We start from the raw sequence: 14,049 nt of genomic DNA, 5'->3' as shown, positions 1-14,049 counted from the left end.
AATGTTAAGGATATTACTAGAGAGAGTAGGCCTAAGGTACCGGTAATATTTATTTCTATTTTTTCCTTCATTCATTCATTCATTGTTTTTTTCTTTCTTTATTTATTTGTTAGTTTATATATTTATTCATTTATTCATTTATTCATTCATTCATCCATTTATTATTGTATTTTCTTGATATATGATAATAATAATAATAATAATAATAATAATAATAATGATTATTTATTTTAACTGGCAGAGTTAAAGGCCGTAAGGCCTTCTCTTCCACTCAACCAGCAAAAAATGTATATACATATGCATGAACTTACAAAGAATTCAACAATTTGATTTAGGTGAGAGTGACATGTATACAAGAGTTATTTACGAATTAAACAACAAAATACTATGAACTATTAATTAAACACTGAAATAAACTGTGTAGCAGAATTAAGCTAAAATACATAGAATGTTAATATATTTCAAATAATATTAGATAATAGAAAGAGATTATTATGAGACAATTTTGAAAATACAGCACTATCAGGATGATGTCTAAAGAAAGAAGTAACAATGTAGTCAGTGATAGTTTAAGTCAGTAAGATTGGAGTGAAATGCTAAGAAGGTTATCTTTTAAGCTGTTCTTAAAGGTGTTTATTGTCTTGCAGCCCCTAATACTTTGTGACAGGGAATTCCATTGTCGCGAGGTGGGTACTGTAAAAGATGAGGAATAACGAGATGTTCTATGAAGAGGTATACTTAGCGTGCCACAGATAAGTGATCTGGTATTTACGTCGTGGTTAGAGTATAGATAAGAGAAACGAGACGAAAGGTAATTTGGTGTTGAGTTGTGCAGAATTCAAAAGAGTAAAGACAAAGAGTGTAAAGTTCTACGTTCTTTAAGTCGGAGCCAGGAAAGACTTGCGAAGGACGGTGATATGTGATCATATCGTCGGATGTTGCACACGTATCTGACGCACATATTCTGAACTCGCTGTAACTTGACTGACAGTTCAGAACTTAGGTCACTTAACAAAACGTCACAATAATCGAAGTGCGGCATTACTAGGGTTTGTACTAGGGTAAGTTTTAGTAAATACAATTAATTTGTATTAACATTGCATCAGATTCGCTTTTTATAATGAATTAACAGCGTATTATGTGTCCTTCTCGTGTTAAATTTTACATTACATCGTTAACATGTTTCAGCTGTTATCTCTAGCGCAATACTTAACAACAGACCCCTATTAGAAACAACAACAACCAAATTTCTTGGCTTAAAAATCGATAATGTGTTAAATTGGAAAAATCATATTAAAGAAATTACCCCCAAACTAAATTCAGCTTGTTTTGCTATTAGATCTATGCAAAAGATAGTAAATATCAATACCTTAAAAACAATATACTTTGCATACTTCCACCCGGTAAAGAGTTTTGGAATAATATTCTGGAGAAATTCCACAGATAGTAACAGTATATTTCTATTACAAAAAAGAGTAATTAGAATAAAAGTAGGTGCCAAATCTAGGGAATCGTGTAGGACTATTTTCAAAAAACTACAAATAATGCCCATGGCTTGTCAGTATATCTTTTCAGTAATAATCTTCCTCGTATGTAATCGTGAAAACTTTGTAACTAATTCAACAGTTCATAGCATAAATACACGTCAAAAAATGACTTCATACTCCATCGGCAAGTCTATCGTGCTATCAAAAAGGAGTGCGTTATATGGTAGTAAAAATGTTTAACAGACTCCCTATCGATATAAAAAAATGAAACTCAAACATAAAATTATTTAGGGCCAAATTAAAGAAGTACCTAATTTCTCACGCCTTCTATTCTGTAGGTGAATTCATGACATTCAATAACACTTCATGGAATTGATACTAAAACTTTGTGTTGTACTAGTAGACTATATTGTAAATCTCGTCTGTATATATTTCATCTAGACTGTGACTATAAATTAAGACTTTATACTAATATTAAGTTTTTTGACTTGTTCCATATTCTAGCTGTAAAGCAATGTATGAATACAATGGAATGTTAATAAATACAATACAATATAATACAATCGGCCATCTTCAGAACTGGTTGTTGCTGGTCTTGGCGCCTTTTGTTTGTGTTTCCTGTGGGGGTATGTTTGCGTAGTGTAATGTGGAATCAAAGAGTGTGTGTGTTCAGAAATTGAGTTGTGTGTTGAGAATTTCATTAGGGTGTGTTTTTGTGTCTATATATTTCGTGTTGTTCTAGTGTGTTTAGTTTCTGGCTTTTTGATTGAATGTGTAGAATTTCAATGTCTCTGTTGATGTCTCTGTAGGTGTGGTTAGCATTTGTGATGTGTTCTGCATATGTGGAGGTGTTTTGTAGTTTTGTTATGGCTGTGATGTGTTCTTTGTAACGTGTTTGAAATTATCTGCCTGTTTGTCCTATGTAGAAGTTCTGAAGGTGGCCGATAACAGGCTGAAACATGTTAACGAGGTGATGTAAAATTTAACACGAGAAAGAAACATAATGCGTTTTCCGAAGTGATATAGTGTTAAAAGTTGTGTAATCAAGATGTATAACTCTTAAATACCCATTCCTGTAAAATCGATTTTCTACTGTCCATAATGTTCCTTGACTTCCTTTTTTTACCTCAGTGGTATTCAATATTTTTTGCTAGCGTACCCCCACAATATATTTGTACCTCCAAACTACATTGCAATTATATAAGAATTAACAAAAGACTATGATTGATGTATTAAAAATAAATTATTATTATTATTATTATTATTATCATTATTATTATTATTACTACTACTACTATTACTGTACAGTAGTTATTCATGCAATAATAATAATAATATTAATGATTTTTACGTAAAATGGTATTCAAGCAAGTAAAAACAAGAGTAGATATTCCAAAAGAAACTATAATATAATGCAATAATATATCAAGTATAATTAAATAAATATGTCAGCATTTTTACAGTACATGGGATACGTACTCCTTGAGACAATCGCGCGTACTCAGGGGTACGCATATCATAGATTGAAGACCACTGCTCTACATATAGATGATGATACTTACCGATTGCAGGGAACTTTCTCCACGTGTTATATCTAGGTAGGTGAACATTGACTTTCTACTATATCGACGGAGCAGTGTATTGTTATCAATGAATCATTCAGAAGATGTAAAGTATAGGTAACATTCGAATAACTAAATAACTAAATAAATAACTATATAAATAACTAAATAAATAAGTAACTAAATAAATAAGTAACTAAATAAATAAGTAACTAAATAAATAAGTAACTAAACAAATAACTAAATAAATAAATAAACAAATAAATAACTAAATAAATAAATAACTAAATAAATAACTAAATAAATAACTAAATAACTAAATCAATAAATAAATAACTAAATAAATAAACAAATCAATAAATAAACAAATAAATAAATAACTAAATCAATAAATAAATAACTAAATAACTAAATAAATAAATAACTAAATAACTAAATCAATAAATAAATAACTAAATAAATAACTAAATAAATAAATAACTAAATAACTAAATCAATAAATAAATATCTAACTAAATAAATAAATAACCAAATCAATAAATAACTAAATCAATAAATAACTAAATAAATAAATCAATAAATAAATAACCAACTAAATAAATAAATAACTAAATAAATAAATAACTAAATAAATAACCAAATCAATAAATAAATAACTAACTAACTAAATAAATAAATAAATAACTAAATAAATAATTAAATGACCAAACCAATAAATAAATAACTAACTAAATAAATAAATAACTAAATAATTAAATAAATAAATAACTAAATAACTAAATAAATAACTAAATGACCAAATCAATAAATAAATAACTAACTAAACAAATAAATAACTAAATAAATAACTAAATAACTAAATAAATAACTAAATGACCAAATCAATAAATAAATAACTAACTAAATAAATAACTAAATGACCAAATCAATAAATAAATAACTAATTAAATAAATAAATAATTAAATAACTAAATCAATAAATAACTAAATAAATAAATAACTAATTAATAAATAACTAAATAAATAAATAACTAAATAAATTAATAACTAAATAAATTAATAACTAAATAAATTAATAACTAAATAAATAAATGACTAAATAAATAAATGACTAAATAAACAAATAAGTAACTAAACAACTAAACAAATAAATAAATATATAAACAAACAAACAAATAAATAAATAAAAACTGTATTTTAAACAGTACAGGATATTAATTTTTAAGCAAGGAAGGCTTAACTTGTTATCTTTATTATGATGATTATACAGTAATTGCAGTATTTATAAAATTCTAATTCAATTGCCTCGGTTTAACTCCTTTACAATTACGTAGTTCTAAATTTATGGATTCCTGAGTTTCGTTAAATACAATGGCTTGTAAAAGACAAACGTTAAATTTTAACACTGCCGATCTCTTGTTAAACCAAACTTGAGGCCCAGTGAAGAATAAACAAAGGATCATATTCGTAAAGTCGTTAAACTTGACTCTACTTTTTAATAAAAAGGAAATTCGTGAATTTATATTTCATGATGTTTAAATAAAGTGTTTTGTGAAATATGAACTAACAAGTAATTCTCACCAACCCAACAAAACACACCTAAACTAAGTACGAAATCTGATTACTTACCTCATTAACACCACCTTGTAAGCCGTTTCTGTAAATGACACACATCAAACTCTTGTCTGCCCACCGATTTTCCATGTCTGAATCCAAAGAAGCTTGTGCAACATCCGATACATTTAACTTGACATCTTTACTGAGAACCATTACAAACATGGCAGTGTCCACAGTGTGTAGGGCTGATTTATTGTTTACACTCAGGCTTTCCAAGTGTTTACGATTCTGCAAAAATACCATGTTATATAATTAGTTGAGAATAAATCCATTGGATGACTTTATATGGAAATACATTAATAGATTTACAATTTTATAAGTAAAGAGATGTACTACATATTCGTTTAAACAATCAACAAACAAAATTGCACAGCACAGGAAACAATAGACATAACTATAGTCCCGTGGCTCTAATTTCCGGCAGCCAATCGCGTTGCAGGTCGGCTACATTTAAACGTGTGCGTCTTGTGATTCGCTGTTGAAGACGTCATTCATTTCTTAAGGCTCGATAAATACTTAATATAATCGCCCGTCATTTTGGCTCTTTCGTTGGCGTTCGCAGAAAGCACACGAGGACGTTATTTGCCGCTCAATTATTTGCTGAATTACAGTGCGTTTGATTTATTATAATAGGAGCTACGACATGATAATGTTTAACGGTGTGGCAAGTAGATTCCTCGTATGGTAGCTCGGCAACGAAAGAACAAAAATGGCGAACGAACTACCTACCTAGACTTTATAGAGCCTTCATTTCTTAAGACGTAAGCAAAGAGGAGGAGTCACGCCGGGAATAACAGCGTCGCAACTATAGTCACTTTCACGGCTGCTCAACATCGCTTTGTCTAGTATGTACACTAACTGATTTAAATTTTAATCGAGGTTTATGTTATTGGTGACTGAGGCGTTGATGAATCAAGGTATGTAAATTTTCAATTCGACATTTGCCTTTGTGACTGAGGGAAACCATGAAAACCCCCACTCAGATTAGCCAATCACGGAGTTTGACCACGGGACCTCCCGAATACGAGTCACAAATGCTACCGTCTGTGCCAACTCGTTCAGTTTTAACTATCTCATAAATTACTATTAATATTCCACATTTATGCAATAATCGCTTCTCTATTATGTACTAAAAGATTCCGATATTCACCGCTAGGAGCGCTGATTTACAATTGTTGCCATTACTTACTTACTGAATACCCTAGTAATAGGAATTATTATATTCACTCTTTCAACAATTAATAAGCTTTAAATGGGACTGAAATAATAGTACATTATGCAACGAGCCTACAATGGCAGTAATTAAGACGCGAGTATGTTTTTTTTTATGAAACGAGCGCAAGCGAGTTTCATAATTTTACATACTCGCGTCTTAATTACCATTATAGGAAAGTTTCATACGACTTTTTATGCTCGACCATATTTATAACTTGAAATTATTCATAAGTTTTCATGTTATGATATGTAGTGACGAACGGAACTGACCTGAATTGTGAGATGTGCGCAGACGTGAAAGTATTGATTTTTTCCGAGGCACGAATATATTGACCTTGATATAACCTAGAGAACATTAATCTTGATATAACCTGGAAATTGATTTAGAATTGAAAAACGAGATGACAAATTCAATTTATTTGAATATTATTTACAATTAACGCTAATTTATAGTAACAGAACATAACATTCTGCGACAGTATTGGATTTCCAGCCTCCGTGACTTTTCGCTGATTATCTTTCGATTGCATATCCGAGAATAATCGATACTGGCGGGTTTATAACGGTACAAAGGTGATTTGTCATTGGCTGAACAACTGAATTATAATGAATAGGTGTACTTTAATGAGGTGCATTAAAGGGCTACTACCAGGTGTATAATTACTACATTTCGGCATGGTCGAGCATAAACATATTTCAGATAATTAGAACATTTCTGTTTGAGAAAATAAATTTACTCAAACGGTACACTATATAGAGTTTAATAAGAGTACATAATTATGTAGTATGAATATTATAATGTTCAACTATATTGATGAGTACATGATTTACTTTTTATACAACAGGCTTTCTCCTAGTGACCGTGCAACAAAACACAAGAAATAGTCAATAGATTAATGCAATAAAAAGAGCAGTGTTTTTAAAGAGCAAATCACAAATTAAACAACTTACATGTAGGCCTACTGCTTTAAAAGATAGAAAAGTATACCTTTGCCCATGTTGTGCGATCAGTGCATGTGAATAGGGGTAAACCAGGTCCCTTTTCTCTTGAGCTTTTTTCAAATATATCTGTTAACTTCTGTTCCCACTCAGGTGGACTTAGAGGTGATCCTGTTGTATCCAGGGCATCCACAGAGAATATGTGCCCATTACAAAGTACAATAACATGCGATGGGCAAGGTCCCTCAGATTCTGTAAATATAAAGGTATCATTAGTATCAGAAATTTGTCAACGTCAGCTCTATAGAGTTTTCAGTGATCTACTGGGTGTTCAGTTCAAAGTGTGTCATGGCTCGCTGTATGTCGTCATGTGGCTATCCGATGAGCCTAGAGAATTCAATCTTCCTACATCTCCGCAAAGGCGTATTACCTATATGCAAGAGAAGTTTCCTACCAAGTACGGCGTTCATTCTGAAGAGTACTTACCGATACGTACGGTAACGCCTGCAGTGGCAGGAATGTGAACTGTTTGGAAACACGTACTGAGGTGAGTTTTTTTCTTACTGTCGGGATATGGGGAGAGGGTTAAGACGATTACTTACGTACAGTATTTGTTGACATTAACTTCGACGGTCAACATGGACACGGAGCATTTGATTTGTATTGTGGAATATTTCCGTACTCAACCGATGATAACAAATACCCTGGGTACGACTTGCCCGCGCAAAACACAGTTCGAAAGAGGTTATGGTAGCACACAGTCCGTACAGACCGCCATCTGTTGCTACGACTTCAAGTTATACCGTACGCGTTCTTAAGTTCAGATTGAACGCCTTGATTAATAGGCAACTTCTCTGACATAAAAGCTGAAACTCGCTTCAAATCGCTGACTCATCAACAGTGACGTCATGACACACTTAGAAATGAACACCCGGTAGATATTACCATGCTTTATTTTGAACCAAATAATCGTGGGTTCAAACCCGGCCGAGGGAAATGGATTTATGTTGGTAAGATCATAAACGAGGAACATCGTTTCGAAACATTTTTTCTCATTTTTTAAAAACTTAAAAATTAAACATTTTTCTGCATTCTGTGACCGCAAAATTAAAAACTGCAACGATAATGTTAGAGAACAAGTTGCATCCCATATAAGATGATAAAAAGGAAGTGTTGGTCAGAGCAAACCGGATTTGTTCACTTCACGAAAAGAATATTAAGATGGATAAAACTCATTTTGAAACGATGTTCCTCAAATACAGCTCCTAGGATTAATAAGCAAAGCCAGTGGTTCAATGCAGTAGTATTACTACATATGAGTTATTTTTAGGCAGGCATTGCTAAAAGTAGATTTTTAACTCTAATCAAGAGTGTTTTCAGTAGGTTATTTAAGGATGCTGTATCAACTACAAGATTATTCAACATCGATGGGATTAGTAACAGTAGATGGTACAATATTTGGAGAGATGAGGCCGAGGATTCGCCGTAGATTACCCAACATTCGTCTTACGGTTTGGGAAATCCTCCGAAAAAAAACCAACGAGGTAATCATCCCAAGCGGAAATCGAACCTACGTTCTAGGGGGTATTGTAAGTTCTCTAATTCAAAAGGATTTACAGTTTCACCAATGTAAATTACCCTAAAAACGGAACGGTAAAAAGTTAGGCACATGAAAATTCGCTTAATTCAGCATTACCCAAAGAACACCATGAGGAGGCATTTCTGACTGTCCTCCGAAATTATTTATGTTTGCCTTCGATCAATGATTCCTCATTTACTTATTTATAAAACTTTCTAATAGGAGACATCTTCAAGAAATCTGGCCGTGAAATCTGACCATTGTTACATTTTTCTGCTAATACATTTAATAGTTATCGTTTTTTGAATCTTACGTTTCATAATTTTCGACAATCACTTAAAATTAAACCAACACATTAATTATCTTTATCATAAATTACGTAAAATAATATACTATGTTGTTTTATTGGGGAATTATTCGTCAATAAGTTTATTACGCACAATATACTTAACTTTATTTCAATCGGTAATTATGTATAGAATTATAGGATGGGGTAGCTTATTTGAAACCAATTTTAATCCACTTTATTTATTACAGAAGAAAAATAATTAAAATATGTCTTCATAAACCTATTGATTTTCCATCCCAAATATTGTTTTCAGACTTTAATGTTCTTAACATAAAACAAATTTATTATATTGTATTAATAAAATTCATACATAAAAATCGAAATAATTTTGAATTGTATTCTTATAATTATGAAACAAAAAGTATGAATTCTTTAAGATTGTTTGAACCAAAATGCAACACTGCTACAGTATTTAATCATAGTAGTAATTTAGGCCCAAGAATCTATAACAAATTTATATTTAAATATCCTAATCTTGTCAATTCTAATAGTTCTAGTATTAAATTTAAAACGTTATGTACGGATTTTATAAAAATTGAAAAATTTTATTGTACATTTAAATTTATATATTCTAATTGTATAGTAGACACAAGACAAATTGTATTGTATACTTCTTAATTTCAATTCGGAAATCTGCCATGAGCACGAGTTCTACTCTTTCAGGGGCGAGCTAAAGTTTTTTCTGTATATATTACATTTTATGTTACAATTATTAGCAAACTAAATAAATTAAATAAAATAAATAAATGAAATAAATAAATAAACAAAATAAATTAATTAAGTAAATTAAATAAATAAATTAATTAAATAAATAAATAGATAAATAAAATCTATACTAATAATAAATCTGTAGCCGAAATTTTTCTGGTAATTTTCGATTTTCCAAAAATAATTGGTCCTAACATATATAATTCAACACCCTGAAACCGAAAATCGCTTTTTTGAAATTTTTGTCTGTCTGTCTGTCTGGATGTTTGTTACCTTTTCACGCGATAATGGCTAAACGGATTTCGATGAAACTTGGAATATAAATTAAGTTCGTTGTAACTTAGATTTTAGGCTATATGGCATTCAAAATACATTATTTAAAAGGGGGGTTATAAGGCGGCCTGAATTAAATAAATCGAAATATCTCGCTTATTATTGCTTTTTGTGACAAATGTTACATAACAAAAGTTTCTTCAAAAATAATTTCCGATAAGTTTTATTCCATGAAAAATTTTGATAGGACTGATATTTAATGAGATAAATGAGTTTTAAAATTAAAATAACTGCCATCTAAGGCCGTGTAATGAATTAAAAAAAAATGACTTCGTCTATAAGGGGCCTTGATATTGATATTAAATACTTTCATGATTCTACATATTTTGGACACCTGTGGAGTAACGGTCAGCGCGTCTGGCCGCGAAACGAGGTGGCCCGGGTTCGATTCCAGGTCGGGACAAGTTGCTTGGTTGAGGTTTTTTCAGGGTTTTTCCCTCAACCCAATATGAGCAAATGCTGGGTAACTTTCGGTGTTGGACCCCGGACTCATTTCACCGGCATTATCACCTTCATCTCATTCAGACGCTAAATAACCTAAGATGTTGATAAAGCTTCGTAAAATAACATACTAAAATTTAAAAAAATATATATTTTGGTACATATTCAGCTTATTTTTCTTACATAAACATGTACATATTTCACACCTTGATATTACATAAAAATCCGGTGCCTAGTGATGATAGCCGTTTGTTTAGATTTTTCTTCGTTTATGAAATATAATGACTTGAAAATCGAAGCTACTTATGCCGGTTCTGATCATACTTCCGAAAGAAATATGACTCAGTAAGTTTGGGAGTGTAAATTTTACTTGAAAAGAGTTCCTCCCCTCCCCAACATGATGTCCTAAATGTTACGTTCAACACATTCTAAAGTATGTTGACATTTCGTTATCGCTTCCTGATTTGATATCTACAGCGTCAAGAAGATAGACAAATAGAGTTCGATAAACGTTAAGAATAACTATCATAAAATGTGGGAAGAAGATTTAACAATAAATGCATAAATTAACAGAATTACCTGCGTCTTTTGAATCGTTAAAGACTTTAATGTAGATTAATTATGAAGGTTCCAGTAGGCACTGAACATATTTCAATTAGATGAACACTGTGTTTTGATCGACTATAACACGCATGCTACAGACTTTATTGTCAAAGCAAACATGGAGCGTGAGAATTTCAGAATATTTACTGTGTGTGTAGCTACAGTAAATTGTTGTTAGCCACTTTGCCTGAACAAAAATAACACGGAGGTGAAGGAATATCAATGAATCCACCAGGGAAGAAACATCAATGGCAAAATATCGCTACTAATATTGATAATTTTGAGAAACGCGCGATACGATGAACGATTCACAAATTCTACTTTTTGCACAAATTTTCTCTTACAATTTTTAAGTTATCACCCATTCTACGTGAAATCACTCATCATTGATTGAGGAGCACTAATTTAAGAAGTACCTACCTATTTGAAGAGAATTAGAGTTAAAGTGTAACAAGACGGCGAAAAACAGAAGGGTTCTGATCGAGAGGCAAAGAATATCTCCACAAGGGTCAATCAATATATTCCCGAACTGTACTTGTATTTATTGTGCGGTTAAACATATATGGCCGTGTCACTGAAGATCATTGCTTCCATGCCTGATGAGTCAGTCTATCAAACAGCGTCAGATTATCTTTAAGAACTGATCTTAAAAGTATTTATTTCAGTCACTGACTTCACAGCATATGTTTAAGGTGCTACACCTTTACATTACATATTTAAAAGACGTATGAACGTTTTCGTTGGTCTACGCCAACATCATCAGATACGAAGTACATTTCAGCAATATCAGTGCTCTCTACATAATGTCTACAAATACAAAACATATTTAGTGGCATGCAAAATGAGACATATTAAAAACCAACATTGCTGTGATACACATTGACATTCTATATGACTGCCTTGATTGTCACTTATTTAAAATACACGTATAGATTACAAAAAATATTGATTTACATATATATATATAAATGCAAGTCTTCACATATGAGATAATAAAATGACATGATTTAAAAGTGATAAAAATAATAAAATATAAAACTAAGATAAAAATTATGCGAGGAGTTACGTGACACAAACCATGATACATAGGTTTCTGAATGGTGGAAATATATATATTATTGTGAAACAGAAATAAAATATAATAAATGTAATTACTGTAATTTTGCAACTCCTCACATAATTTTTATCTTAGTTTTATATTTTATTATTTTTATCACTTTTAAATCATGTCATTTTATTATCTCATATGTGAAGACTTGCATTTATATATATATATATATATATATATATATATATATATGTAAATCAATATTTTTTGTAATCTATACGTGTATTTTAAATAAGTGACAATCAAGGCAGTCATATAGAATGTCAATGTGTATCACAGCAATGTTGGTTTTTAATACGTCTCATTTTGCATGCCACTAAATATGTTTTGTATTTGTAGACATTATGTAGAGAGCACTGATATTGCTGAAATGTACTTCGTATCTGATGATGTTGGCGTAGACCAACGAAAACGTTCATACGTCTTTTAAATATGTAATGTAAAGGTTTAGCACCTTAAACATATGCTGTGAAGTCAGTGACTGAAATAAATACTTTTAAGATACAATATAGACTTCTCTGAAAATTAAAAATGAATTGCAAAATATTTAAGAACTGAGCTTCTACACATGATTTTGTGCAGACATGTCAAAGACCTATTGCGACTTTTCCTGGAATCTCTCCATATACGCCTCATTGCTAGTCTTCTTCTCTTCCTTTCCAGTGATGTATTCAGTATAGATTTCAGACATTTCCCTAGTTCTAGATAACTTCTTCGTTTCCTATGTCGTGTGTGTTGTCTATATTCATGGCGTTCGGAAACTTATTGACTGATCTTCGTGTAAGTCAAAGTTTAGAGAAAAAGGCCCAACCATCTTATAAGGGAAAATAACTAGCCTATATACATAGAAGTCATGTCATAATAATAACAAATTATAGTAAAGCAGTAGTGATAGTATAAATTTCTAATAATAACAATAAACGCAAAATCTGTTTTATTAGAATTGGTGTTCGTGACTTACTGGCATTATAGGTCTATTTACACTAGTTCTGAGTGTACTTCCAGTCAGTGGCTTACCCACGGAGAGGGGAGACTAAGGGGGCTCAAGTTCCCCACCCCAGAACCAGATTTTTATTTTGTATTTGCAGTAAAATGAAAGGAATTCTTCATTCTCAAGCTAAGTTCTCATGCCTTCATTTATGTTGAGGATTTTAGTCATATTTATAATTTAGTAGTCTGATCAACACAAGACACATCATTAGTCTCATCTGAAATAACTAAAAAAACATTATCTTGTGCCGTTCACATTTGAAACTATTCTTCTTTTAATTACTGAATCACATGAATTTCAATGATTTGTACGAGGTACGAAAAGAGGGTTGTCACGTGCGCCAAATGTACGAGAATTTCATGCAAAGGACAATTTTTGTTAAGTTATAAAAACAGATTAGATACACCAACTTTTACTACTTCTAAATATAATAATAATAATAATAATAATAATAATAATAATAATAATAATAATAATAATAATAATAGTAATAACTAGACTTCGTTGAATTGCCACACGCAGCATGCAATCAGGTTGCCGATGTACGGTAGTATAGAGGAGGTGAGCGACCGCCCGGTCTCATAGTATAAGCAGTTCATGTTAAGAATTGTGACCGGTCCAAATAGATAGAGCAGCTACAGCTAATGTATACCTATGTCAGCACTTGTTTTTGCATTACTGTGGTTGGAATAGTCAAAGCTTAACATTTGTTCAGTGCAGACAAAAATTCAATCAAACATGCTACAATAAGTGTGTTGCTGTTCCAAACAATTGCCCCTGGAATAACCTTACCCCCGCAGCCAATCTTGGCCCATTGGGGAACGTGGTTGGATGCTGTTAATTATGAAGCAGAACATTACGGCAAAATAATGGAGGTAATTGTTGCATTGGATAGCACAGAGAGTTCCGCTGTTGCAGCTGTAAAATCATTGCCTTCTGAACAGCTATTGGAAGATATTCTGTCCATTGATTCTAATTTTAAAATCGTGTCCAAAAGCATTATCCTGTTAGAATAATCTAAACTACAACTCTCAGAAGCCCTTAATATAGTGGGTAAAATATCACATACCGTTATCCAAAATAACAATTCACTAATTTCAGAAAAAATGAAATGTGA

At 31.3% G+C, this 14,049-nt stretch overlaps 1 protein-coding gene across 4 annotated transcripts in view; it reads right to left on the bottom strand.

The window, feature by feature from the left end:
• The window catches only part of CROT (Carnitine O-octanoyltransferase), a 99,750-nt gene that overhangs the window by 14,851 nt on the left and 70,850 nt on the right, over positions 1-14,049 (bottom strand). For all 4 annotated transcript variants that reach the window (XM_069840374.1, XM_069840375.1, XM_069840377.1 and 1 more), the window contains 2 exons: positions 6,870-7,072; positions 4,679-4,894 (listed from right to left, as the gene is read on the bottom strand). In XM_069840374.1, coding sequence (XP_069696475.1) covers positions 4,679-4,894; positions 6,870-7,072 — 419 coding nt within the window. The remainder of the gene's footprint in view (positions 1-4,678; positions 4,895-6,869; positions 7,073-14,049) is intronic.

The sequence above is a fragment of the Periplaneta americana genome, chromosome 11 (genome assembly GCF_040183065.1).
Source record: "Periplaneta americana isolate PAMFEO1 chromosome 11, P.americana_PAMFEO1_priV1, whole genome shotgun sequence".
Classification (NCBI taxonomy): Eukaryota; Metazoa; Arthropoda; class Insecta; order Blattodea; family Blattidae; genus Periplaneta; species Periplaneta americana.
This window is presented reverse-complemented; position numbering and strand designations above follow the sequence as displayed.